Consider the following 24,619-nt stretch of genomic DNA (forward strand, 5'->3'; position numbering starts at 1 on the left):
AGAGGTTTATTAAGAGAATGAGAATGACATTGTAGTGTGGGTGTTGTACATCTATTGCAGCATTAAGAGAAACAACAGCAAGTACAAAATCCTGCAGAACTTCTAGAGTCATCATCATCACAGCCTAGCTTGTCCATGCTACAGTTTGGTGGATCCAAAACTTCATTCCCATTTCTAATGGCAGAAAATCCAAAGATTTTCATCTTTCAAAAGAAAAAAAAACCCAACCCAAAACAAACAAACAAACAATCAAACAAAAAAAAGGCAAAACAAAAAACCCAACTCAATTTGATATAAATAACTTGCACAGGACATTTTAAAACTTTCAGATTTTAATTACACATAAATAAATATATACAGATTTAGAAGAGTTCCGTTTGGCCTGGTTCAAGTTCTGCTCCTTGTGCTTTATTTGTTATTATTACTAATTTTAGAAACTTGTGTGCTGTTATCTGTGGGTTGTGGAGTTTTATTTAGTCCTGGGTTTAACTTCACCTGCCTTATCCTCAGCCAGGAGGGCAGCAGTCAGGGGGACTCCCCTCGGTCCTGCCCTGGGACCCGTTGGCTGTGTGGTTGTTCCTCCCTCGTGCCGTGGCTTGGGGCTCCTCAGCCCACAGGAAAATCCACAGCGAGTCTCAGTTTGAAGCTGTAAACAAAGCCTGGACCTGCTTTAAATCCACAGCAGTTGTGCCAGCAGTTTTCCTTGGCCTGGTGTCAGGGCTGGGCTGTGGGTGGGGAAATGGGAAGTTTTCCTGGGTGTTTGCCTCAAAACCAGCGGATAAATCCAGGTAGAGCCAGGGCTCCGTCCCCCTGCCCTCGGCTGCTCCTGCTCTGGGTCTTGCACTGATGAGGCTTTTGCTCTTTCCTCTCAGTTTTTCAGTTGGAACAAAGTCCTAGAGCACGTCAAGATTTCACTATGGGTTTTTTTAAAAAGCAAAATAAAATCAAATTGCACATGACTTGGCTTCCTGCATCCACGTTACAAAAAAAAAGGCAAAACCCCAAAGCCATCAGCCTGGCTTCTCTCAATGTCACTACGTTCATTAGCACTGTTTTCTTCTTAAATTCTTTAAGTCTTCTTTTTTCCTGTCTTTTCTTCGTTTGCTTTATGAGTTTCCCCACACGTTCAAACTCAGCAGTTCAGAAAACAGTGCTCTGGGTCACCTTTCCCCCTGGAGCCACCGCTGGTGCCCGGGGGAAGCTCCCATCGGGGGAGGCAGCGCTGTTATTTCCGATGCTTCACCTCTTTGTCTGACGCTTTGGAGTCCCCGGTCGTGTGCCCGTTTCCCGTGCTGTTCATGAATATTTTATCCAGCCCCTTGAGGGACTCCACCAGGTAGTTCTGGAAGGCGGTGAGGGCGGCGCAGATGGCCGGGCCCCCGAAGCCGTGGGTTATGAGGCTGAAATGAGTCAAACAGCTCTGCACTCCGGGCTCCAGGATGAGCGAGGGGCGGCTGTTCCCCAGCGGAGAGCGATCCTGGGCTATCAGGTCTGCGAACTCCTTGCAAATTTGCCTGAAAGAGAGAGGTTTGGTCACTATAATGCACGTGGTGAATTGCGGTGAAAAATAAAAACCTTACAATTCTGATAGATTTGTAAGATTTGGTATGTATTTCAGCGCCGGGCGGACGCCAGGGTTATCCCTTCAATGGGCATGCGCGTCCTTGGAAACTCTTGATCCTTTTTTATTACTTTAGTTAATTTATATATTTATAGAATTTTATAATAGGTTAATGCATGTTCATTCTTGATTTTGCTTTATACTTACAGCTAGTTACACTTGTACTCAGTTTTTGTCAGAAAGTACAGAGAGAACTCTTGGGTCACTCTGTGCTGTTTGTTTCAAGGTTGGAGGAGTCTTTCTTATCTTTTATTTCTTTAGCTTGGAAATTTGCATTCTTTTTCTTTATCTGGGGCAGTTTTGCTAGTGCTGCAGTTACTAGACTAAACAGCATATTTTACTTATGTTTGCAAGCTTAAAGAGGCACACTTTACTTAAATCTAAATGGATTTCTACTTTGTTAATTTTTTACTTTGTCTCATTGGAGAACTGCAGGACACAGTCATAGAATCATAGAACAGTTTGGGTTGGAAGGGACCTAAAAGATCATCCGGTTCCAGCCCCTCTGGTGTGGGCACCAGGTTGCTCAGAGCTTCATCCAACCTAGCATTAAACGCTTTCAGGTGTGGGGCATCCACAACTTCTCTGGGTTTATTTCAGGGTTCTTTTCCTTCTCCCTGCCTCAACAGCCACCTCCCCACTGGGAGATTTTGGCTCCAGCCTGGGGAAAACCCCTGAGTGCAGAACTGGAGCCTCTGCTGCTGCTCCAGCTTTGAAAGGGCACATGAGGCAGTACCAAAATTCTCCCTGGGGCTGGGTTACCCTCTCCCATGCAGGAGCAAACCCTTCAATCCGTGCAGGCCGTCCTCCCTGCTGGACACCTTCCTGCAGTGTGAGCCCATCTCTTCCCCACAGAAGAGCAAAGTCTGGGGGCTAATGCTGCCTTCCCGGCTGCAGATACTGAATGCACCAGTGGTTCATTGCCCTCTGTACTCACTTGGTAGCCAGCAGCATGTTTTTCCTGGTGTGGAGCTCCGTGGGGTCGGAGTGCTGCCGGCACAGGTACTCTGCCGCCGCCTTGGCCGGGAACTCGGTTTCGCAGACGTAGCCGAAATCCCGAGCCAGGTGAATGGCTTCACCTGCAAGCAGGACAGAGGGACATCAGCACCGTGCCAACACCAGTGGGACAGGGAACTGGGAACTGGGACCTCCTGTAGAGCTTCAGCCATCTCACTGTTGGAGCTCAGTCCTGGTGGGACTGGCACCCTTCCCTGTCTCAGTGGCCACCCAAGAGCGCTCCCCACCTTCATCTCTTGCTGCAGGAGCACCACTGAGTTTCTTATTCTCATCTGTAAGGCAGTTAGTATGTGTGGGCCAAATAAGCCAGTGCCAGCTCTGAACAGCAGCTGGGTCCTTCCTTTACTACATTTTACAAGAGCAGCAAGGCAGTGCTGGCCTTGGAGCAGGGTGAGATGTGACTCTGGGCACCTGCTGCTAAAGGAAGAATAGCAGAGGCATTTCTTACTTGGGAACATCCCCTGCTGCATCTTTCCCTACTTCTTCCCAAATTTCCTGCTTGGCCTCTCCAAATTGAGAAGAGATTGAAAGGGAAACTGGAGGGTCACAGAGTGACCTCAGCCCGATGACTGCTGGACAAGGCAGGGCAGGAGGAAGGGGGTTACATCCCCCACAGCGCCCGGAGGCCCTCAGGCTGGACGTGCAGGCAGCGTATCCATCACCCCGTGGAAATGCCCACCCATTGATGGAATTGATCCATCTCCAGGCGTCCCCGTGGAAATAATCAGAGCTGATGGCAATTGATCATGCCCAACACCCGAAATCCCGGTCGGGCAGGCAGAGTTAATTTGCCTTGCCCCCCTGCTGCTCACACGTATGAGGCCATCCATCCTAATAGCATTAACCCAGATCCCAACCCAGCCTGCCCGGCTCCTGGAGCTCAGTCTGTGGAGCCCTGTTACAGGGAAGTGTCTCTGCTTCCCACATAACAACAGTACTTTCCACTTCATTTCCTCCTCCAGAGAAAGAGCAAATAAGGTAAACCTAAAGAATCAGAATTGCAGTTGTTTGTGTGAACAGTCAGAAAGGAACAACTGCTGAAAAACTGATACTGGGATAATAAAAAAGAGCTGAGTGACCTCATGTCAGAGCCAGGGCTGGAGCCAGGATTTATTTGTTCCATGAGTGTGTGAGTGGCTGCACATTTTAACATTTTTTAAAGTTAATTTGGATGCTGGATTAGAGAGGTGCAAGGGGGGACAGGGCACTCTGGCTTTAGTGTTAAAGACACATTGAGCCAGATCTTGAGCAGGAGAGGCTGCTGGAGGTGCACAGAGGACCATGGTGAGCAGGGGCGCACCAAGATCCTGGCTGTGGGCAAAACTCCTCCCAAGAGCTTAGGGATGTTTCTGGAGTGGAAATACAGCCCTGCTGCTCCTCTGGTTCCTGGCTGGAGGTGCTCTCATGGAGCACTTGTCCAAGAGAGGTCGAGTGCTTGGTGTACCTGTTGAGGTGTCCCAAGGGAGCTGTTTCTACCTGGGGCTCCCTGGGTTCTCCAGGAACATCCTCCCCATCTGTATGAGTGGCTGTGTGTTAGTGTAAGAAAAAATATTTTATTAGCACTCAAGACCTCATCCATTGGCTCTTTTAAATAATTGGTCGTCAGGAAGGCAGAGGGGAGAAAACAAATTAAGCCAAGACAGCAAATATTCAGGAAAGAGTGTGTTTGGGGCAGAGGAGCACAAACCAGTTTATGTGTGCTGGGTGATGTCAGTGCAGCAGCACTTTCCTCTGGGTAAAACCTCTCCTGGTTCCATCATGCTTACAAGCAGGAGGAAATTATATCCATCAAACACACATAGCACCACTCCTATTTACTATAAGCTGGGAAGCAGGAACCAAAACATCAGCAGCCACTTGAAATCAAACTGTACATTTCTTCCTTCCTTTCTTTCCTTCATTCTTTTCTTTCTTTTCTTTTCATGGAAATCAGCCTTTCATTCAGCAGGAACCAACTGCCCTGGGTAACAACCTCCGCCTAATGAAGCGGGTCATTTAATTTGCTGGCGACAATGGAGATGATTTTCTATTCAGGATCCGAAGGCAGCTGCCTGCACCGCGCTGGGCAGGGACACAATGGATTCCTGAGCTCAGAGGGAGGCAGAGCTGTCATTCCATTTGTTTGCATCCCCGTGTGCTTTTCTCCCAGGATGCAGAGGCAACATCATCATTTCCATGGTGGAGAGAAGTAGGAGGGGAGGAAGTAACCGAGTTAGGCAGGGGCACCTCACATGTCTGGGCAGGGCTCTGCCTGCCAGGGCAGCACCTTTTCCATAGCTCTGAGGGTGGCTGCTCCACACCTGAGCTCCACCTGCAAAACCTCAGAGCAGTTTGACATCTCCTTGGTGTCTCACTCATTTCCGGGAGGAGGAAAGGACTTGGATATGGGGCATTTCCTTCTTTACAGGTGACATGACATGGGCCTGAGCTTGGGATGCTGCCCGAGGGTGGTGTGGTTGGAAGCACCTGAGCTGTGCCTTAGGTGGGCACACGGGGCTGCAGAGCAGCTGGGAAATTCTTGCCAGCTTTATTCAGGCTTTTTTTGTGCTTGGTCTCTGTGACCCAAGTGTTAAAACCAGTTCAAAGACATGAGGGATACCCTGAGCTCCGGCCAGATGGATGCTCACAGTCCTGCTTGGCATCCATGAGGAGGCCTTTTCCATGGGCCACATCTGATCCAACAGAAAAGGCTGAGTTTTGGAAAACAGACATGGAAGCATAGAGTTCTAGAATGGTTTGGGTTGGAAGAGATCTTAAAGATCATGCAGTTCCAACCTCCTACCACAGTCAGGGCAGCCATGCTTGGACATTTTCTGGGACATTCGCTGTCTTGGTTTCCTTGCATTCTGCCCGCTGCCTTCCCAAGGGTCTGCTCATTTAATAGGTCACGTTCTTGAATCAGTGTGGAGACTTACACAGGACATTGCCATGCTCGTTCAGTGGTGACCACTCCATATTTTAAGAGTTCTGGTTTGTGGAAAGCTGGAAATTAAGGGGATGGAAGTTTTGGCATTCCACCCTCCATGGGAGCAGGGAGAGACCCTTACCTTCCACGAGGGATGTGAGCAGGGTGACGTTGGCAGCTTTGCGCCTTCCTGCAGGTAGATTTAGTCCAATTTTCTCTAATCTTTCCCTTAAACACCGACCACCATTTTTTGATTTGGCTCTAAAAAGAGAAAACAAAGAGGGAAAATAAATTTCCACGTAATTCATGTTAAAATAACCATAATCCTAGTTTAAGATTTGAGATTTGAAAGGAAGAAAGAAAAAGCAATAAAAATACTATTGCTTCATGTACCACACAGCAAAATTTCTCATCTCTTTATCTGAGGTAAGAGCTGGTGCTGAACTTGGATCTTGGGGCTCTTGGGGCAGCTTACCTGCGGAGGACCCCGCCGAGGAGAGAGGCGTTGAGACACTCGGGGGGCGAGAGCCTCCTCTGCACCTCCCCGACCGTCACCTTGTACTTGGAGGTGGAGCTGAGGAGAGAGAGGCGGCCGGGCACGGAGCAGAAAACCTCGTTGGGATTCGTGACCCCTCCGATCAGGCCGTCTTTGTTCATGGACAGGGTGGAGATGGTGGTGCCGTTGGCCTTCGAGGGGATGGGCACTGGAGACAGGGAAGAGGGAGAGAAGAGGAGACCATGGCTGAGAGACCCAGACTCTCCAGGCAGCTCTCCAGCCCCTCCCAGACAGTAGCACGGCTGCTGGGATGTCTCATTAGTTCCTTATTTTCCTCAATGAGAGAAGCGAGGTGGGGTGATGAAACTAAACTAAATAAAGGTTAAGGGAAAGGAAGAAGCCTGGACGCTGCCCTCGCCTGCGTTCCCACACGTCCCAGCCCAGCGATAATTAAAGCCAAGGTTTGGGCTGGTCTCCTAGAAGACTGAGGACTGTCCACAGTGTTGCTGGCTGGACCTGTGACCAGCTGCCCTCCCTCTCCCCTCTGGGTGCTCCGTGGAGGTGGGTAGCTGGGCAAAACGTGGCTTGTCTTGCTGGCCAGGATGCCAATCCTCTCCAGGGACTGCAGCTGCAGCCCAGCTCTGTGCCAGCACACACTGCATCCCACCAGGCAGGATCAACCACCTGAGCCAGCACCTCCATTCCCTGCCCCAAACCCGGGAGCTGCTGGGCTGGCCGAGAGCTGTGCTTCCATTATGTGCCCACGGGAACCAGGGGAAAGAGTTTCTTTGCCTTCAGCTCTGGGATTAACCCCACAAATAGCCACAGCCCTAAACTTTCATCATCCCTGGCTCAAAGGAAGCTTGAGAAGATCAAACCCAATTAGTCCACACAAACTTCCCTTTGCTTAATGGGCAAAAGTCAATTAACACAAGGTTAGGCAGGCACTGGTAACTGCAGCATCTCACTGGACCTACAGCATCACACTGGGGCAAAGGGGCTCGGTTTTCCCATTTGTCATTCCATAAGAAACATTCCTAGACGCAATAAAGGTTCATAAGTTAAAACTGTGGGTGAAACTTGTGCCAAATCTCTTTGGCTTTGATGCTCTGAAATTAATAAACAATTTAACTCAGGGGAAAAAAGAGCAGGTTTTGAAAGAATCTAAAGATCATTTCAGCCCTGGCATTCTTTGTGCTTCCTCAGGAATGACTGTTTCACAGTCAGATGGCTCCTGCAAGTAATGCAGCAGTGAATGCCATGGTTTATAAAGGAAATACATATGCCCAAAATGAAGCAGAAGCCCCAGGATTAACCAGGGAGGGTGCATGGACTGGACCTGTGAGGGGGCGCTTACAATCAGCATATTGTAAATCCAGCTCCACAACTTGCTAGCATGGCAATAAAAATCAGCACATGCTACATAAAAATGACTCATGTTTTAAGACTGAGGGATGAACGGAAAGGAGCTGAAGGACATGGAGTTTCCTCCCAGCACAAAATTTGCACAAAGTCAGGGAGCAAAGGGCGAGATGCACCAGTGCCCTGCTGGAGCTGGCGGCTGCGGTCAGTGTTTGCCATGACTGAGGTTGGTTCAGGGCAGAACAACACAGGAACGTTGTAGGAAACCAGAACTATTTCCAGGAAGGAGCAACTTCAAAGCTTTCTTCCGCAGTCCCAGAACAGGTTAGGTTAGTCTCTAGGGCATCCCTTAAAATCAAAAGTTAGAGCATGGTTTGCAAATATCCGTGCAGTGCTGCTGAGCTGTGGGGCCCTGCAGGGTCCCAGCGATGGGGTTCTGCTGCAGAAAGGGCCACCCCCAAACCAGACCCCACCCTGGGGAGCAGGTGCTGCTGGTAGTATGGTGTGAAGAGCTGTGTGCAATTGATCCACTCTGTAACCTGGATTATATTTGGATACATCTGTGCATGCCTGCGATCATGCCATGGCTGCGCTCAAGCCGCATGCGTGGCCGAGGACCTGCGCACACCCGAGGGACAGCAGAGCCATGCAGGGAGAGGGAGAGGGAAAGGGAGAGGGAGAGGGAGAGGGAGAGGGCTCGTGCCTCACCACACATCCATGGGGCACAGCATCTGGGGAGGAGGCAAACCCAGCCGGTACCAGTGTGACTTAACACCGGAGCCTGTGGAGAACTGGGCTGGAGAAGGGTCTGTGTTTGCCGGTCGCCCCACAGGCAGTGACAGGGAGGCACGGGTGATGTTGATGTGCAACATGGAGACACAACACTTGGGAAACACGTACTGGAGGTTTTAGAATGATGCTACAGTCAGAAACAAAGCCCTGGAAAGCTGTGCCCTGGAGCTGACTGCTGTGAAGGGTAAAGCCCAGCACAGCTGGGTCAGCCCAGCTCTGTGCCACAAGCAAACCAGGCAGGCACCAGCACTGAGCATGGATTTTGGCATTGCTCTTCTTCCTCGAAGCCTCAGCCAAGGCCACAGCCCCGTCACTTCGGGCACGTGCAGGTGTGGGACAGGGTGACTGTGTCACGTAGAGCTTGTGCCCTTCACAGGGCACACAGGATGTGAGGGAGGGATGGAGCAGGCAGCAGCGCTGGGAGCTGAGCCGGGCCCCGGAGTCCTGCAGCAGTGCTTCATCCATTAGACAGCGTTGCCTCAATACAACAAGAATAAACAAAGCCACATTCGCCATTAATCACGAATTATTGTTATTGAGCCTCACCTGCTGCTGTTTGCCTGGTCTGATCTGCAGCTTGTTTGCCCATAAACATGCTGCAGGAGGGAGACAAGCTACCATTAAAGCCTGACAGCTTTGTTTCCTTGGCTTTTGGGGAACCAAAATTGTCTCTTGTCATCTGAGTAAACCAAAAGTCCCCCTCGATCTTCAGTTGCTGCTTTCCTGTTCCCGCAAGCAGCAGGTGATCGGAGCACCTGAGCCAGCCTGCAGACAAGAAGGAAGCATGAGAGCAGTGCGGGCGCCCAGCGCGCGGCCGACAGCCCCACGCCCCAGTGCCGACCCCCTGTGCCCTTCCGAGCCCGGCCGGGTAGCGCTCCGTGCTGCTCCCACAGCCTCGTGCCAAGGGCTCATCCCGGCTACGGCGCAGAGGAGCGACCCTTTGGAGCAGAGACAGGGTCTGCACGGTGAGGTTTGAGGCACTGAACAGCCCCGACGTGAGCGGGGACTGCAGTGCCTGAGTGAAGGAGCAGCCAGGCACAACAAGGACCTGAGACCCGCCCTTGTGGCTTTGCAGCTGGGGATAGAAATGTCACATCGTGCCACTGCACTCGTCATCCCTCCTGAGGTCCTGGGGTCAACCTTAGGAGACACCCGTTTTTGGCAGAGGAGGACATCACCTTTCCCACAGAGACCCGGCTCTCCGTCCCTCGTTCACCTGGCAGGAGCTTGGGCAGGCTCAAGCCCCACTCCTGACCATGGAAACCCAGAAACACATCCCAGAGATGCTCGTGCACTCAGTGGCACGCCAACATCTACAAAGGCTGACGAGGAGGGGTTGGATACTGGCGCCCAAACAATCACACCTCCAGCCCTGCCTGGTGAGTGGGATGGGGTACCCCTGGGTCACCCCAGTCCAGCCCAGGAAGCTATAAATGGCAGGGCACAAGTGGCAGTTTGGGTTGATTCAGCCAAAAAAAGGGGAAGAAGGAGACCTCAGACCTTTAACAACTGCTCAGAGCACTCCTGGAGAGTGCAAGGTCCTCTTTGTTATCTGTTCTTATTATTTATCAATTATTATTTACTGATGCTTAATTTCTTCACTCTGTCCTCCTAAAGGTTTTTTTTTTTTTTTTTGCTCTTTTCTTAAAGTGCCTGGCATTTCTGACAAGGTTTTTCCCATGGAAGTGTTGTATATTTAGATTAATCCTGCTACTTCTAAATCAGCAAATTCAGGTGAGCTTGGCTGCAGATTTCAAAAATTATAGCCCCTGTGAAGCATTTTGACCTGCCCTGGGGATGCTGCAGGTGGGCTGGACACAGGTAAGCACTGACACAGGTCATAGGGGTCAGATCTGAAAGGGAAAAGAGATTTTGGAATAAGGTTATGCTGGCAGACCTCAAAGGGCTTCACACATTGCTGATTCTCAGCCCAGTGCTGGTACAGCACCAGCCACCAAAGCCATTAACTCACTCCTGACCCAAGCCAGCTCCTCAGTGCAGCTGGGGAAAATTGAGGCACAGAGCAAGTTTAATGATTTACCACGGCTCAGGTACATGGGTATGATCTGTGTGTGTGCAATCCCAGTCTGTGGGAATGCCTTTCCAAGCAATCCAGGCTTCAGCTGTTGCCCAAGTGTTGGGAAGTGCTGTGCTGCAGGCTGATTATGTACAGCCTCTGTTTTCATAGCTCTGGATTTTCTGTAGGAAGCTGTGAAATCGAGCTGTTTGTCACCACATCATCTTGGCTCCTGGTGCTGTGGTGGTTTGGAGAAGGGCAGCATGGCAGTAACAGGCACACAGCAGAATCTTGCCGAGTGTGGGAAGGGAAATGATGCTTACTTTTTTCTGTACACCTCACAGGAAGTGTTTCCATCAGACTCAGCCTCTCACTGCAGCCTTGAACCTCACAGGGCAGGTGCCACTTGCAATCCATCGTATTCCAGGTGTGTGTGAGCAGCAGTGGAGGGACCCAAACTCCCATGTGAGTCGCTTGCCCCCGTGCTTGGAGCAGGTACACGTGACTCCATCCTCTCTGTGAACCATAAGGTTTGTGATCTCCATCAGAGGATCCTTTTGTGTTGAGTCAGCTCTGGCTTGTCTTGGTGTAACTGTCAGATGATGAACCCCCTCAAGTTCATTTGCTGTGGCTCAAAAAACCCTGAGCAGAGAGTGATTTCAAACAAGCCCTGGTGTCCAAAACCACCAAGGGTTTCATCCCTTGACTTCCCTGAGCTGGAGAACACCCTGCCTGCCTGGGGTTATCTCTTTGTATCTGGCACAGCCAGAATGAAATTGTGTTATGACACAGGGCAAGTCACTATCCCAGTTTGGGCTTGACTGTCTCCAGCAACAAATTGCAGATAATAATATAATAATGTCTACCTGGGAGGGATGTTATGATACCAAATTAAAACTTTCCAAGTAATCTCTGGTGGGAGATTTCTCCAGGTGAGAAGTCCTTGGGTGTTGAATGCACCAGGAAGAGTTGGTCCAGCCCCTGAGCACAGGATGTGATGATGCCCCGTGGAGCAGACAGGCAATGGAAAGGCAATTCCATGAACAATAGGAGTCCCATACCTCCAGCGATGCTGCAGCCCATGGGATGCCACAGCCTTGTCTCCCTGAGGGTTTTTCAGGAGACAGCCTGGAGAAAGGTATAAACACGGCTGAATGGATTGTTCAGCTGCGAATCCAGCGAATGGAATAAGGAGCCTTATGCCTTCAAAGTGCCCCAAAAGAAAGCACAAAGTTTCTGCCACTCCTGTTCTGGCTTGCAGAGGTAGGCCCTTTGGCTTTTAAGTTTAAGAGGTAAAAAGAAGGAGCAAAACAAACCCATTCTTCAAAGGCTTTCACCTAGAAAACCTTGGAGAATTTCCTGCTTTTGCCCAGTGAAATCCAGCACGAACCCATCCGCAGCCCTGCGCCTCGGCTTCCTCATCCTCCCTCGGTCCGGGCTGAGGATGCTCCATCCCTCAGCTCCCGCATTCCTTCTCCTTCCTCATATTTGTTCACCAAAGTTTGTGGGTGAAATTACCATTGTGATTCCTGGAAATGGGCACTTTGAAATGTAAATATTCGGTGAAAAAGGTGCAGCTGCAGCCCGGCTCACTCTTCGATGCCGGGATTGCCGGGAGCTGCGGGAGCCGGTGTCCGTGCTCAGGGCTGGCAGCAAACCATCGACTTTTGGGTTTAAGGGAAAAGAAACTTTGCCTACAAAAAGAGAAAAATACGAAGTACAGACTCGTTTCCATAGGAGAAATGTGCTGCTTGCTTGCAAAATTATCTGGAAGCAGGAAAATTTGTGGTATTTGGGAATTGAGTTGATTATCGTGGTGTTATTTATTCTGTTCCATTTCCAGCTGGAGCTCGGGGTGCTGTAAGGGGAAAAACAGGTCCAGAGGGAACATGCAAATCGCTGCCCGTCTTACAAGTCTGTTTTCTTCTCTCTCCAGATACACTACAGGTAAATTCTCTTCCTCGGTAAGGCGGAATCCCTAGATATCGGAGCTTTTATTGCGACATCCCTTTAAAAGTGGGAGTGTGCTACTGTTGGGGGTTGCATTTTAAAGAGGTAGCAGTGAATCGCCTTAGGAGACGACCTGGGACAAAGCAATCGCTCATCTTCAGGCACAACAGCGCTGTCTCCAGCCTCACAGCAAAGCCTCGCAGCCCCCCGTCCTCTCCAGGGCCGTGCCCCGGTCGGCTCGGCTGCCTCGGGCATCGCTGCGGGGCACAGAGCTGAGCCGCGCTGCCCGGCAAGGGCGCACCTGCACCCTCCAAACCCGCCGCAGGTGCCGAGGTTTTGGTCCCATGACTCTGCAGGTGCAGCGCTGACAGCCCCAAGCCCCCGGTTCGCTCCCTGGCCGGGGGTCCCGCTGCTCTGACCCGCTCCGGGCCGGCAGCGGGGGAAGCTCGGGCTGCTGGATGTTTGTGTGTAGCCCCTGATGGAAGTGCTGCAGAGAGGTGAGGGATTGCTGTTGTCTTCCGGGAAGAGCAGTCAGTGAGCTCATCTAACCTTCGTTTGAATGTCTCTGATGTAAATTATAAGACGGAGATACATATATAAAAAAATATCTGGATGTGGGTGTGAGCCAGGGGCAGCTGCTCCTGCCATGCCTTTAAAAGCCCTTTTTCAGGGAGGAGGTGCTGCAGAGTTCAGCTGCACCAATTTCCTGGTGTTTCAGCAGAGAGGTATTTATTGATGGTCCAGGGAAGGAGGTCAGAGCCATCAGCTGTATTTCAAACGCGCAGTCTGTAATTATCCTCTCTTCCCAGAGGGGGTTATACAGGTATTCTCTTTATCTCGAATGCACAACCTGAACCAAGTCCCCCTGTCAAAGAGCCTCTCTAGGAACCACCATCATCGGCCTTTCAAATGGAAGGATGGAAAGAATCTTGGTTTTATCTGTTGGTTTTGAGATCGCTGAGCTCTGATAGGGAAATGAATCTCGGACCCTCAGAGGAGAGCAGGGATACAACTTCAATCTATTCCCATGAGAAAGCTAATCAGGAGAGGTCCCATGCCTATGCAAAACTCCCATATTTAACATTTTGTTTCTCATGCAAATCCATTCATCAGGTTGGGAAAGAAATCTGAAGTTGCCATGTGATATTAATTCCATTTTTCATTCTGTACCTCCCTTTGACCCAGTGAAGTCCCAACCAGTGACTGCAGGTGTCTCCCGGAGAGCTTGGGATGGATTGACAGAGCAGGAAGGTTCAGACTCCCCCAAATCCATGGGTATAATGACTTGGTTAGGAATGGTCCCTGCTGAGTACATCATGCTTTGATAGGAATGGCCAGCTGATATAACATTAAAATTTACTCAGCCTCCTGTGCTCCTGCAGGACTTGAGAAGAGGACTAGAAAGTGCTTTGCAATTGATAATTTCAGCTAATGCATTTTCTGCTTCACCATTTAGGAACGACTCGACCTCAAATATGCTGCTGTTCAGAATAGTTTGTCAGTTTTTTGGAAACTGCTTACAATTAATTTGTGGTGAGTTTCCACATGTTTCCTTTCCATGCTTCATTTCATGGAGTGGATTCTGCTGTATGGGGAACCCTGATGTCACAGCCTGAGCAGTAACTGCAGAAACACTTTGCTGGAAGGCACCAAACATCAATGATTAAAATGTTAAAATGTCCCCCTAAATAGTAAAACTCAGGTGTCTGAACCTTTAAAGAGAATGAATGAAAATTATTTGGGTTCTGCTTTTGAGTGACAAAGTGTTTGGAGATATTTCCTGCACTGTTGGTTGGAAGCTGCCCCGATGCAGCGACTTCATTGGAGAAGTCAGTTTAATCTGGTAATTCACATTATTTCCCTCCCCCTTGATTCTAAATTACTTTTTCTGAATCTGCAGCTATGCCCTTCCATATCCACATTAGAAAATAAACTGTTTCAATTTCAGTTCAATTACTGAATAATTATTTAAAATTCTGTTCAAATTCTGCCCGTATAGAATTCATGTTTCACAGCACAAACCAAGCAGGTTTAGAAGAGGGAGGCTGGAGAGCCGGAGGAATTGGAAACCCATGCTGCTCCATGCTGACACCAGGGGAAGTTTCCCATCCAACGTCACCCCGGCTGTGCTGCAGTGAGTGCTCCTGGCCCCACACACTCCATAACTCTGCCCGCAGCATCAACCACCCCAAGTTTACTCCCTTAGCAGCACAAACACTTCGGCACCCAATCTTTGAGATCTTTATGTGTTTAAACAGTTTAATCCATTTCACAATAACATGCAGGGGAGATTTTCCCTGTATTCCCTATAGATGCACCTGAATTTGTGTGGCTGGGATCTCCATAAGCTAAAAGGGGAGAACAAGGCTGTGACATCGCGGTGAGCGGTGGCCGATCCCGTGGAAGCCACTGCGATGTGGCTGTCGATTTGTTAAATCTGTTCAGGTTGTTGGAGGGCAAAAAAACCATCCAGCAAAGATTAGACATGAATAATAATAGAAAAAATTCTTCTCTTCATACTGAGCTCGCTGCCAGCCCGCTGAGCTGGCGGGGTTTCAGTCTGGGTCTGACCGCAGCAACGTGAATGTCTCGGTTCAGCGGCTCCTCCGGAGCTGCTGGCTTGTCCAGGGATCGCTCTGGGGACAGGCACTGCTCAGCCACTGTCACAGCAAAAAAGGCCTTTCCTTTTCCTTGCTCAGATGCCCTGGGTTGCTGACACCAGTGTATTGGTGAGACAAACTCTCTGATGATGGTTTTTCAATGGCCACCCCATCTCTTGCTAACTGGGATCTTGTGCTGGAAACCTCCCTAAGCACTCTGGGTCAGATCCTCTGCTCGCACCTCTCCAGGCCTGGGATGGTGGCTCTGCTTTCTCCCTTGCATGTGGCCACTTTGGGGCTCCCAGGGAGCCCTGGGGACACCACTTGCTCCCTGGGACCTGTCTGACCAGTCCGGAGGGAACGGGACCTGACCCAATCCCTCGCTCCCTGGCGCCTCAGCACTCTGGTGACTGATGCCAGATAAATGCCTGAGATAGAGGGTGGGGAGGCTCAGCCAGGCTGGAATCCCAAGCACGCACGGCAGACACTGTGATGGATTTTTAAGCTAAGAAGGTGAACCTGCTCCCAGCTCCCCTTGTCCTGCTCCAAGCCCCAAGCTCCTGCCATGCTGTATTTTGGGGTTGTTTAACTTAAATGAGTACCTTGGGCTCTTTTCTAGCAAGTCCCTCTCACTCCCATGTGCTTCTCTGCCCTTTCCCCCCAAACCACAATGCTTCTCACCAAAGGGAAGGCAATACCCAGCACAGCAGAGCTGGGCTGGGGACAGGCCAGGGAGATGAGAGCTGAGCACACAGCAGCTCCAAGCATCACATCCAGATTTGCTAATTAGTTCCTCCATTAAGAATTAAAATAAACAAACAAATGGAAGGACAGCAAGAGTGAGTAATTCCCTGGATCACACAGGAAAGGGTGGGATGGTTTAGTGGTTAGAGTGCTAGTCTAGGACTTCAGAGAACCTCATTTAGGCTCTTCAAATAATTAAGCGAGATTGCGAACATTTTTTCCTGAGATTATATATCTTGGAATATTAACAAACTGGGAGGAATAGTCTGTGTTTGCCTCTGCTCTGCTGCAGGTTTAGTGTGACCCTGGGCTGGAGTGACATTGATGGGTCCCTACGGGTCTTGCCTGTGTCTATGCTGCCGTGGCTGTGTGTCCTGATGGACCCCAGTGAGGCAGGTACCTGTGCTGACACACAAATTAAGATCTTGGCCACTTCCTTTACAGGGGCAAACATCACAGGTGTCACCTGGCTGAGGCTGTCCTGCTGCCCGTCCACCTGTGGATGAAGTAGCCCCTGTGGGAGCCAGGGTAGTGATGTGACAGTGGCCACTGAACTGCAAAAATACATAATAGCCCCCAAAATGAAGGGAAAGGTGCTCTAAAGCAAGCCCAACATGTCTGTGCTGCTCGCTCGGTGCTGTCCATGGGGAAGCCTCACCTGAGGTTCTCCTCCCAAAGCAGAGGTGCTGCTGCTTTGGCTCAAGCCACATGCCAAAAAACAACCCAAGCTGGCTTTCCTGAACCTACCCTTTAACAGTTGCTCTTTATTTCAAACAAAGAAAAAAATTCATTTAAAAACATCTAATTAAACAGTAAGTCATGACAAGGTACATGAAACTTGGAGATAACACATGCCTGGGAGGCACTGGGGAGGTTGAGACAAAGCCCAGCGCCTTCACCAGTACCCGCGTGTGTTATCTCACATGAACACACACCTGGGCTTATCCTGTGCAATTATAGGACATTAAAAATATAATTTTAATGGAGGAATGGTGATCTGGATGCAGTTCAGAGTAAAAACTTTCTTTTAAGTTTCTCTGTTTGCTTAGTAGGTGTTCCTGCCGCGCACCGTGCGCGCACGAGGGAGAAGCGCCGGGCTCGGGAGGTGTGACTGTTTTGAGGCACGCTGCTCTATCTCCCGGTGTGTGCGAGGGCTTGTCGAAACTTTAAAGCATTCATGAGCAGCACTAAGGCAGCAAAACTTCCAGTCAAGACCCGGCTTGTCCCGGGTGAGCCCCTTTTCCTACTCAGGCAAACTACTGCGGCAGATGAAGCTGCAGAGAGCTGGGAGGGCTCTCCGGCGAGCCCAGCACCCTGCAGCTGACTGGAAGCCAAGTCCCTCCACCCACGGCCCTGGACAGTCCTACAAAAGCTGTGTCTTCACAGCCCCAGGTGTTTTACAGGATGACCTCATTTATTACCTTGCTCATCACAGGAAATGATGTTTATCTAATCTACCATTCTTTCAGTTTTTTTTTTTTTTTTTCCCTGCCGCATCTGGCTTCTTACATTTCTTACAGTTCAATTCCTCCTTGCACCAAAACAAAGGAGAAATGGCACTCCTGCCGTCATGCCAGTGCTCCATGCTTGGTGGGCTTCTCAAGTCCCACCAACTTGAGAAGAAGCTGAGAAGCTTCAAAACCTGGAGCTCCCTTGCGGTGGTGGCGAGTGGATCTAAGGATCTCGGTTTTAATCTCCCTCCTCTGCCGCATTCCTTAGTAGTGACAGCTACTTCTCGCAGTATTCCTGACTGTGGGCTCTGAGGCACAGCTTTCCATCTGTCTGTCCAGTATCCAGCCAAACAGGTCCACATTCCTGAGCAGAAACGCTAGCACTGCCCCTCAGAGCGGCTCGAAAGCCTCGGGTGGAAACTGGAACAAGTCACAAACATGAGGGAGCAGCCAGCTCCACAAACTCGAGGGACAGTGGCAGCACCAGGTCCACAAAAACAAGGGACAGTGGCAGCACCAGCTCCACAAACACAAGGGACAGTGGCAGCACCAGGTCCACAAAAACAAGGGACAGTGGCAGCACCAGCTCCACAAACACAAGGGACAGTGGCAGCACCAGGTCCACAAAAACAAGGGACAGTGGCAGCACCAGCTCCACAAACACGAGAGACAGTGGCAGCACCAAGTCCACAAACACGAGAGACAGTGGCAGCACCAAGTCCACAAAAACAAGGGACAGTGGCAGCACCAAGTCCACAAAAACAAGGGACAGTGGCAGCACCAGGTCCACAAACACGAGGGACAGTGGCAGCACCAGGTCCACAAACACGAGGGACAGTGGCAGCACCAGGTCCACAAAAACAAGGGACAGTGGCAGCACCAGCTCCACAAAAACAAGGGACAGTGGCGGCACCAGGTCCACAAAAACAAGGGACAGTGGCAGCACCAGGTCCACAAACACGAGGGACAGTGGCAGCACCAGGTCCCACTGCCCCAGCACGAAGCCCACGGAACGCCTGGGTGCCAATGTGAGCCCACGCTGGTCACGCCCTGCTCTGTCTCTACTCCAGGTTGTAAAATGCCACAGCCAAAACTTGTGCCCGCGAGCGGGTGCACCGGCCCCTGTGGCTCACCCTGCTCCCACTGCCACAGGGCCCCAGCTCACTCCTGCCCTTCGCCAGCAGGACCCAGGGCTGCTCCCGCACCCCAGCGTGTCCCCAGGTGCCAGGGAAAGAGATTTGTATTTTTCTTTGTAATAAAAAAGGCTCTCCCAGAAGCTTTCTGCTGATCCCAAAAGGATGTGAAAGCAATAAAACCCCTCCTTATTTTACAACCAAGCTGCAGGATTTTTTGCTACTGAGCACAACGACCTAATGCTTGATTTCATAACCAGAAGGTCGCACCCTGCACCAGGAGCTCGGGACTTGCTGAGTCCCCAGTTTTATGTCTGGAGGGTCTCACAGCGAGACCTCGGTAGCTGACCTGGGCAACTGAACATCAGGGCAGCAGGTGAGTGGAGAAGAAAATTCCTGAGCTGCCAGAGCCCCAGCTAAACTTTTTCAGAGCTAATTTTAATGCTTCCCAGTCTAATATCTTCCTGGTCTTATATAAATGCTTGGAAGGGAAAGTAAAATTAATAATAATTATTATGATAATAAACCCAACCACAAACAAAACAACAACAAAAGAAAGGCAAAGAAAACAATTTCTGAAATACTTCTGGAAAAAGGGGAGAACGAACAAATGGGGGTACAAGATATTCATAAATGCTCTGCTGCCCTATCCAAGATTTTATCCGTTTAATTCCCAAACGAAATCTATCACTCCATTTGTCATGACGGCACGGGGCACGGGGGAAAGACTCATCCTCCGTTTTTCAGAGCCATCACATCTCTCCCTGCTCCAAGTGAAATCCCAGCTCACACATCGCACTCCACAACCAAACTGAACCCCCTCACCGGGGATTTCTCGGTACCCTTCACCACCCGGCGCCTCCAGCCCCAGGGATCAGCACGGCGACCACGACCCAGAACCAGTCCCGAGGGCAGCGGTGGAAATGGGGATTTGAACGCCTGTTTCCAGCCGGGATCTGCCTTCCTGGGCTCCCCCCGCCGCGATGCGGGCACCGCGCAGCCACCGCCGGCACTGCGGGATGGGGGTCCCGGGGCGAGCTGGGGCGAATCCCCGCTTTTCCTCCCCACTTGTTCCATTCGGAGTTACCTGCAGCCAAGGGGCCGGAGCGCTGCGGGCTGGGGAAAACACTCGGAGGGGAGAGGGTGGCAGTGCACCGCGTGTCCGAGATGCCCACAAAATCCCTGGAATTATATTAACGGCTGGAAGATTATTTAAGAAGGAAAAGGAAGGAAAACAGACACGCAGTCAGGGATGCTCCCACATAGCGCTCCGAGGCTCCGGGCAGCATCTTCCCCGCGCCGGGCAGCGCCCGTCCGTGCCGGGGGACATCGGCAGTGACCGCCCTGCCGCGGGGATGGCCCCGAAACCCCGGGATACCGGAGGGGACAGGCTGCGGGGACAGCGCGGGGCTGCGGGCTCTTCCCTCCCGTTCCGGGCTCTTTCTGACCGGGACTAAATGCGACTCCGAGGACGGGAGTTAAAAGGGAGGTTTGGGGATTTGGGGCAGGTGATTTATATTTTTTGTTGCACCAGGACAACAGTATCTCGGCAACTAATTAGGCGAGATAAATCTGTTTCCACACGCAAAGATTTCTATCAGGTTTCTGTCCGACGGCCATTCCGTCAGGACTTCCAGGCTTAATCGGTATTTGGGATTTCGGTGCGATTTAGGACAACACTGCGCTTTTTAGGTTTACCCTCGCTCCCTTCAGAGAGGGGGTCCTCGAGTGCTGCTGCCCAGCCGCTCCCTCCGGCACCTTCTGCCCGGGACCCGCCGGCAGCTGCCTCAGATGGTTTTAATTTGATTTTATTTTTCCTGGGGTGTCATTCACCCGCGGGGGCCCGGGCTCGGCTCTGGTCCCGCTGGGGCTCCAGAACACAGCTCAAAGTTGACAGACCCAGCAGAGTGAGAACATTTATACATTCTAAAAAATTAAATAAAGCCGAATGTAAAGGAATTTACTCCCCGAGCCGTGTGGAGGGCAGAGGGATTCCCGGCTGCAGCTTCCAGAATTCCTCCGATTTCTTTAGAGCTGAACTCGCCCGTTTGGGAGCTTCCAGAGGTAGGGAAAGAGGAGCGTGGCCATCGGCTCCGGTGCCCGTTCTCCCGATCCCCGGCAGCGGGGTGGGTGCCGGAGCGGTGCCGGGACAGAGCCCCCGCTGCTGCCGCTGCTTCCAGGAAGCCCCGGCGGCTCCGTCCCACCGCTCCCAGGGTGGCTGCCCAACCACCCCCACAAACACGCTCTTGGCTTTGGATTTATCGATTTCTCCATCAAACTCGGAGCTTCGCTCACCAAACACAGGAATAATAATAGAAAAATATTAAAATAATAAAAAGAAGGCAAAAAAAGAGGGACGGAAAAGATATATTAATATTAGAAAATTTTATAAATACCCGAACATGAACGGGCGTGGAAGATCAAGTGTCCGTGAGCACAGGGGCTGCAGTCGAGCTTTTTGCACCATTCCTGCCTTCAGCCAGAGGTATTTTAATTTTATATTTATTTTCTTTCTTTTTTTTTTTTTTTTCTTTCCAAGACTAGAGGACTAGAGAATCTCCAAGGGCAAAAAAGACCAGGCACTAAACAACGACAAATCCTCCCGATACGAGACAAAATATTCTACTAATGGCGCTTTTGGAAAAAGGAGGGGAAAAACCCCAGTGAACCACTACAACTCCAACCGAACTTCCAGACAAACATCCCCACGGCGGAGTGTTTCCCGAGCGTTCCGGGGTGCTCCTGCCCGGCCCAAGCCGCGGAGGTAAGGTCGGTGCCGGGTTACGCACCCCTCAGCTTCTTGCAACCATTCCTCACTCCCGAATATTTAACGAAACGCCTCTCCAGCGTTCTGATTAAAGCTCAATTAATGCGGGTCATTAAAGTCCCGCTGGCAGCCGCGTGTTCCTAGAACAGCCTTTTCTCGGGAAAGGGGCTGCGGCGCACCGGGAGCGCCGCTCCCCCATGAAACCACCGATGGCAGCTGGGGAAGAACCGCACGATCGGGAGGCTTTTCGTGCAGTTCCCGGGGGTCGGCTACGGCCCGGACCAGCACCGGGACTGCGGGGCCGTAGCACCCACCGGCCCACGTTACCGAGCCGTGCCGGTGGTTGAGGTTCCGTTCGCACCGGGAGTCGGTGGTTAAACGCGAACTTTCCATCCACATATTTCTGTAAAAAATCGCGGGGAGAAGCCAAGAGCAGTGCTGGAATATTCCTTAGTAGGGATTGCCCCGAGCACCGCGCCGGCCGTTCCGGGCCCCTCTCCTCACTCTCGCAACGCCCCGGCGGAAGATTTAGTACGGAAATATTTTAGGGAGTTGAGCTGTTCTACCCACCGGTTCCTTGGGATGTGGGGACTCGTCAGCGTGCGGGGCAGAACCGGCCCCGGGAGACCCCGGGGGTAGAGCGGGACCTCTGCCCGCAGCCCCGTTCCCCGCGCCAGCCCCGGAGGGGAAGGCTGCTCCTCCCCTCCGGTCCCGGAGCGAAGCTCCGGTTCTGGAGCGGCAGAGGTGGGTCTCCGCAGACCCAGGTTTTGCCGAGATGGGGCTGCGGGACGCTCCCGGCTGCAAGGACGGGCAGCACCGGCCCCAAAGCCGCGCCACTTCTCGTCTCCGTTAAACGCGTCCTTCCCCTCGGTACCAGTCCCGCCGAACGGGCCCGATCCGCCGCGGTCTGGGGCGGTGTGGAGCGGTTCGCGGCCCACGCTGCCTTCCCCGCCGCCGGGCGCGGCGCTCCGATCGTGGGCCGGAGGGACCGGGAGCACCGGGAACTGCCGCCGCGGCATCCCCGGGCTTTCCACGCAAACCGAACGCGGCCGTCGGCGGGGTGGGCCCCGGGGCTCCCCGACAGCAGGGTCCGCCCGTCCGGGCCCTTCGGTACCGGGAAGGAGCGGCGGCCGCGGTACCGCCCGAGGGAGAGCAGCGGGCCAGGGCGGGTGGGCGCGCTGGCCCGTCGGGACCCGCCGCTTTCGTTTTAGTCTCGCCGGGGACAGCAGCGAGCCCTTCCCGACGGGCGGGGGGCAGCCCCGCGGGAGGGCGGACGCGGGGGGACCCGACGCTGGGGACCCCCGAGGGCAGGAGCAGGGCCCGGTCCTATGCCGCTTTCCTCTGAGCCGCCGCGCTCTTCTTACCTTTCTTGATCACGGACTGATCGAGCAGGTTCATCCCGCCGTCGTCCACGGCCTGAAAGCACCGAGGGAAGAGCCGTCAGCCAGCTCCGGGCACCGGCGGCTCGCGGCGCGGGGACAGCGCGGCCGCGGCCCGATCCCCCCGCAGCCCCCGGCCAGGAGGAATTCTGAGGGCACGAACGAGCCCCAGCACGGAAATCCCCGGCCCGATGTTTCTGCTTGCCCGGGGGTACGGACGCCGTGGGGCCCGACTCGTCCTGGCCTGGAGTCCCCGGTCACACAGGCAGAGGAATCTGGCCCCGTCCCCGCGCAACCAACCCAGCCCGGGCACCCTCCCGGTGCTCCCGCCGTCCCCCCGTACCTGGATGTCCTCGAGGCCGTGGTGGCCGAGGCCGTGGAGGCCCAGCGGGCCGTCGGCGAGGCCGTGGCCGCCGTCGGGCAGCCCGTGGAGCAGGCGGGGCACGGCGGGGTACTCGCGGCGAGGGTCGAGCCCCAGGGCGCGGTGGGTCTGCGAGAGCAGCCCCGGCTCGTCCTGCCGGCCGCGCTGCGGGGGCCAGGCCGGCTGCTGGTGCTGGTGCAGAGGGCTGAGCGCCGCGTACGGGTCCGCCAGGTGAGGGTAAGCGGGCTCCTGGCCCTGTGGGTAGGGCAACGGCGGCTGCGGGTACGGCGGGGGGAAGTAGGGCGGCTGGAAGTCGGCGGCGGGCGTGTGGCAGAGCGGCGGCGCCGAGCCGTAGGGCGCCTGGTTGAGCGAGGGCAGCTGCGGCAGGCGGGCCCCGGCCGGCGCCCCGGGCAGCCCCTCAGCGCGGTCCTGCGGCGGCGAAAACAGACACGGTGAGGTGGGCATGGACCCCCGGCCCCAGCCCCCGAACCCCCGTCCCGTCCCGTCCCACCCGTGCTCGTCCCGCACTCACCATGCCCGGGTAGCTGTGCACAAGCATCGGTGCGGGCCCGCGGCAAGCCCCGGGCGGGCCGGGCCCCGGGGGTGCCCCCGTCTCCGCCCCTCTATCCCGCCGGAGCGGCGTCTCCCATCGCCCGCCCGCTCCTCTGCGCCGGCCCCGACTCCATGCACGCCAGTTATAGCGGCGGGGGCGCGCCCGCCGCCCCGGGAGCGCGCGTCAGAGCGCGGGGACGGGGACGCGCCGCCCGCTCCCGCGGGGCCCCGACGGCTCCCGACAGCGGGCGCTCCGGGACGGCGGCGGGAGGCGGCCGGGGCGGGGGGCGAGGGGCACCCGCCGCCCCCTGGGAGCGTGGCCGGTGCTACCTCCGGTCCCCTGTCGCACGGTACAGCACACCCTCCCCCCGGTGCCACCCCGGGTCCCCTGCCCCTGGCCGCGCCGCGCCGCCTGAGGGTCCTGCCGCGGAGCGCCCCGGGCCGCACCGGAGAGCGAGCCCCGAGGGTCGGGAGAGCCCAAGCGTGCGGGCGGGCTGCAGGGCCGCGGGGATGCTCTACGGTTTGACTTTATTAGCCCGAGCCGGGTGCGGGAACCCTCCGGGAGAGGTGCGAGGGCCCCGGCGGCAGCTGCGACCTCCTCGAGCGCGGCCCGGGGCCGGAGCGGGGCGGGGCCCGGGGCCGGTCCTGCCGGGAGAGCTCTGGGCTTCTCCCGGGGCGCTTCACCCTCCTCCCCGACGGGGAGCGGGGAGCTGCATCCCGGAGTGGGGACAGCGAGAAGTGTCTGGGGGTGCTCCGGGCCTGGCTCCCTGCCCGAAGAGACGGACGGGAGGACGGGCGCCGGGTGCAACAGAGCCAGGGGAAAACGGGGAGCACCGACGGGCAGCATGCCTGCCTCTCCGCCCTCCTCCATCCCTCCCTCCGCCTCCCCATCCCTCCCTCACTGTCTGTTTGAGCCCTCCCTCCGGGCAGGACGCGGCGGGCCCGCAACACCGGGTCCTTGAGCGCGGCACCGGGCACCGGACACCAGCGGGGCGAGCCGGGCAGACGGGAAGGCCCCGCCAGCGGCATCGAGTGACCCCAAAGACATCCCCCCTCCCCCCGATATCACAGCCACGCAGGTCCCACGGCGGAGGGGCCATGCCCATCCCCACGGGCACACGCACACACTCGGCCGCTCACGCCCCAGCACACACCCGCGGGTCCCGGACACCACGGTCACAGCTCCCCGCGGCCCACGGGCGCCCTGGCCGGGCTGTGGGGTGGCGTGTCACCGCGGGTCCCCGCGGTCTCACCGTGCCACCCGCAGGGTGCCGGCCGCCCAGCGCTGGGCGGGACGTTCCATTGGCAGCGCGTGTTTTACGTGGAGCAGAGCACAAACCCTTCACCCCCAGCTGTAGCACACCACGCTGTGTGATCGACATCAACAAACACAGCCCCACACTGCAGTTAATTTAATTCCACTCTTCCTGCCCGGAGCTACAGCTCCCTTCATTTTCATTTTTCCTCTGAAT

General features: G+C 54.1%; 1 protein-coding gene across 2 annotated transcripts; it reads right to left on the minus strand.

Moving 5' to 3' along the window:
* On the minus strand, positions 1–23,339 carry TFAP2E (transcription factor AP-2 epsilon). 2 transcript variants are annotated; one of them, XM_068172539.1, is made up of 8 exons: positions 23,128–23,339; positions 22,578–23,024; positions 22,220–22,271; positions 8,740–8,958; positions 6,019–6,247; positions 5,686–5,804; positions 2,559–2,700; positions 1–1,514 (listed from the first exon to the last, which is right to left on the minus strand). In XM_068172539.1, exons 1-8 carry the CDS (start codon positions 23,152–23,154, stop codon positions 1,226–1,228), a joined length of 1,524 nt encoding a protein of 507 aa, XP_068028640.1. In that variant the 5' UTR covers positions 23,155–23,339; the 3' UTR covers positions 1–1,225. The 2 variants fall into 2 exon arrangements, with proteins under 2 accessions (XP_068028640.1, XP_068028641.1); XM_068172540.1 differs by lacking the exon at positions 8,740–8,958 and having other exon boundaries at positions 23,128–23,336.
* Positions 23,340–24,619: the final 1,280 nt, after the last annotated feature.

This window comes from Anomalospiza imberbis, chromosome 25, assembly GCF_031753505.1.
Source record: "Anomalospiza imberbis isolate Cuckoo-Finch-1a 21T00152 chromosome 25, ASM3175350v1, whole genome shotgun sequence".
Classification (NCBI taxonomy): Eukaryota; Metazoa; Chordata; class Aves; order Passeriformes; family Viduidae; genus Anomalospiza; species Anomalospiza imberbis.

Excerpts from the sequence above, each read along its gene's own strand:
- TFAP2E (XM_068172539.1), bottom strand. The coding sequence starts at position 23,154 with ATGCTTGTGCACAGCTACCCGGGCATG. Across the intron at positions 5,805-6,018 it reads CTCGGCGGGGTCCTCCGCAG|AGCCAAATCAAAAAATGGTG; the intron begins GTAAGCTGCCCC and ends TTCTCTTTTTAG. Across the intron at positions 1,515-2,558 it reads AACATGCTGCTGGCTACCAA|GCAAATTTGCAAGGAGTTCG; the intron begins GTGAGTACAGAG and ends TCTCTCTTTCAG.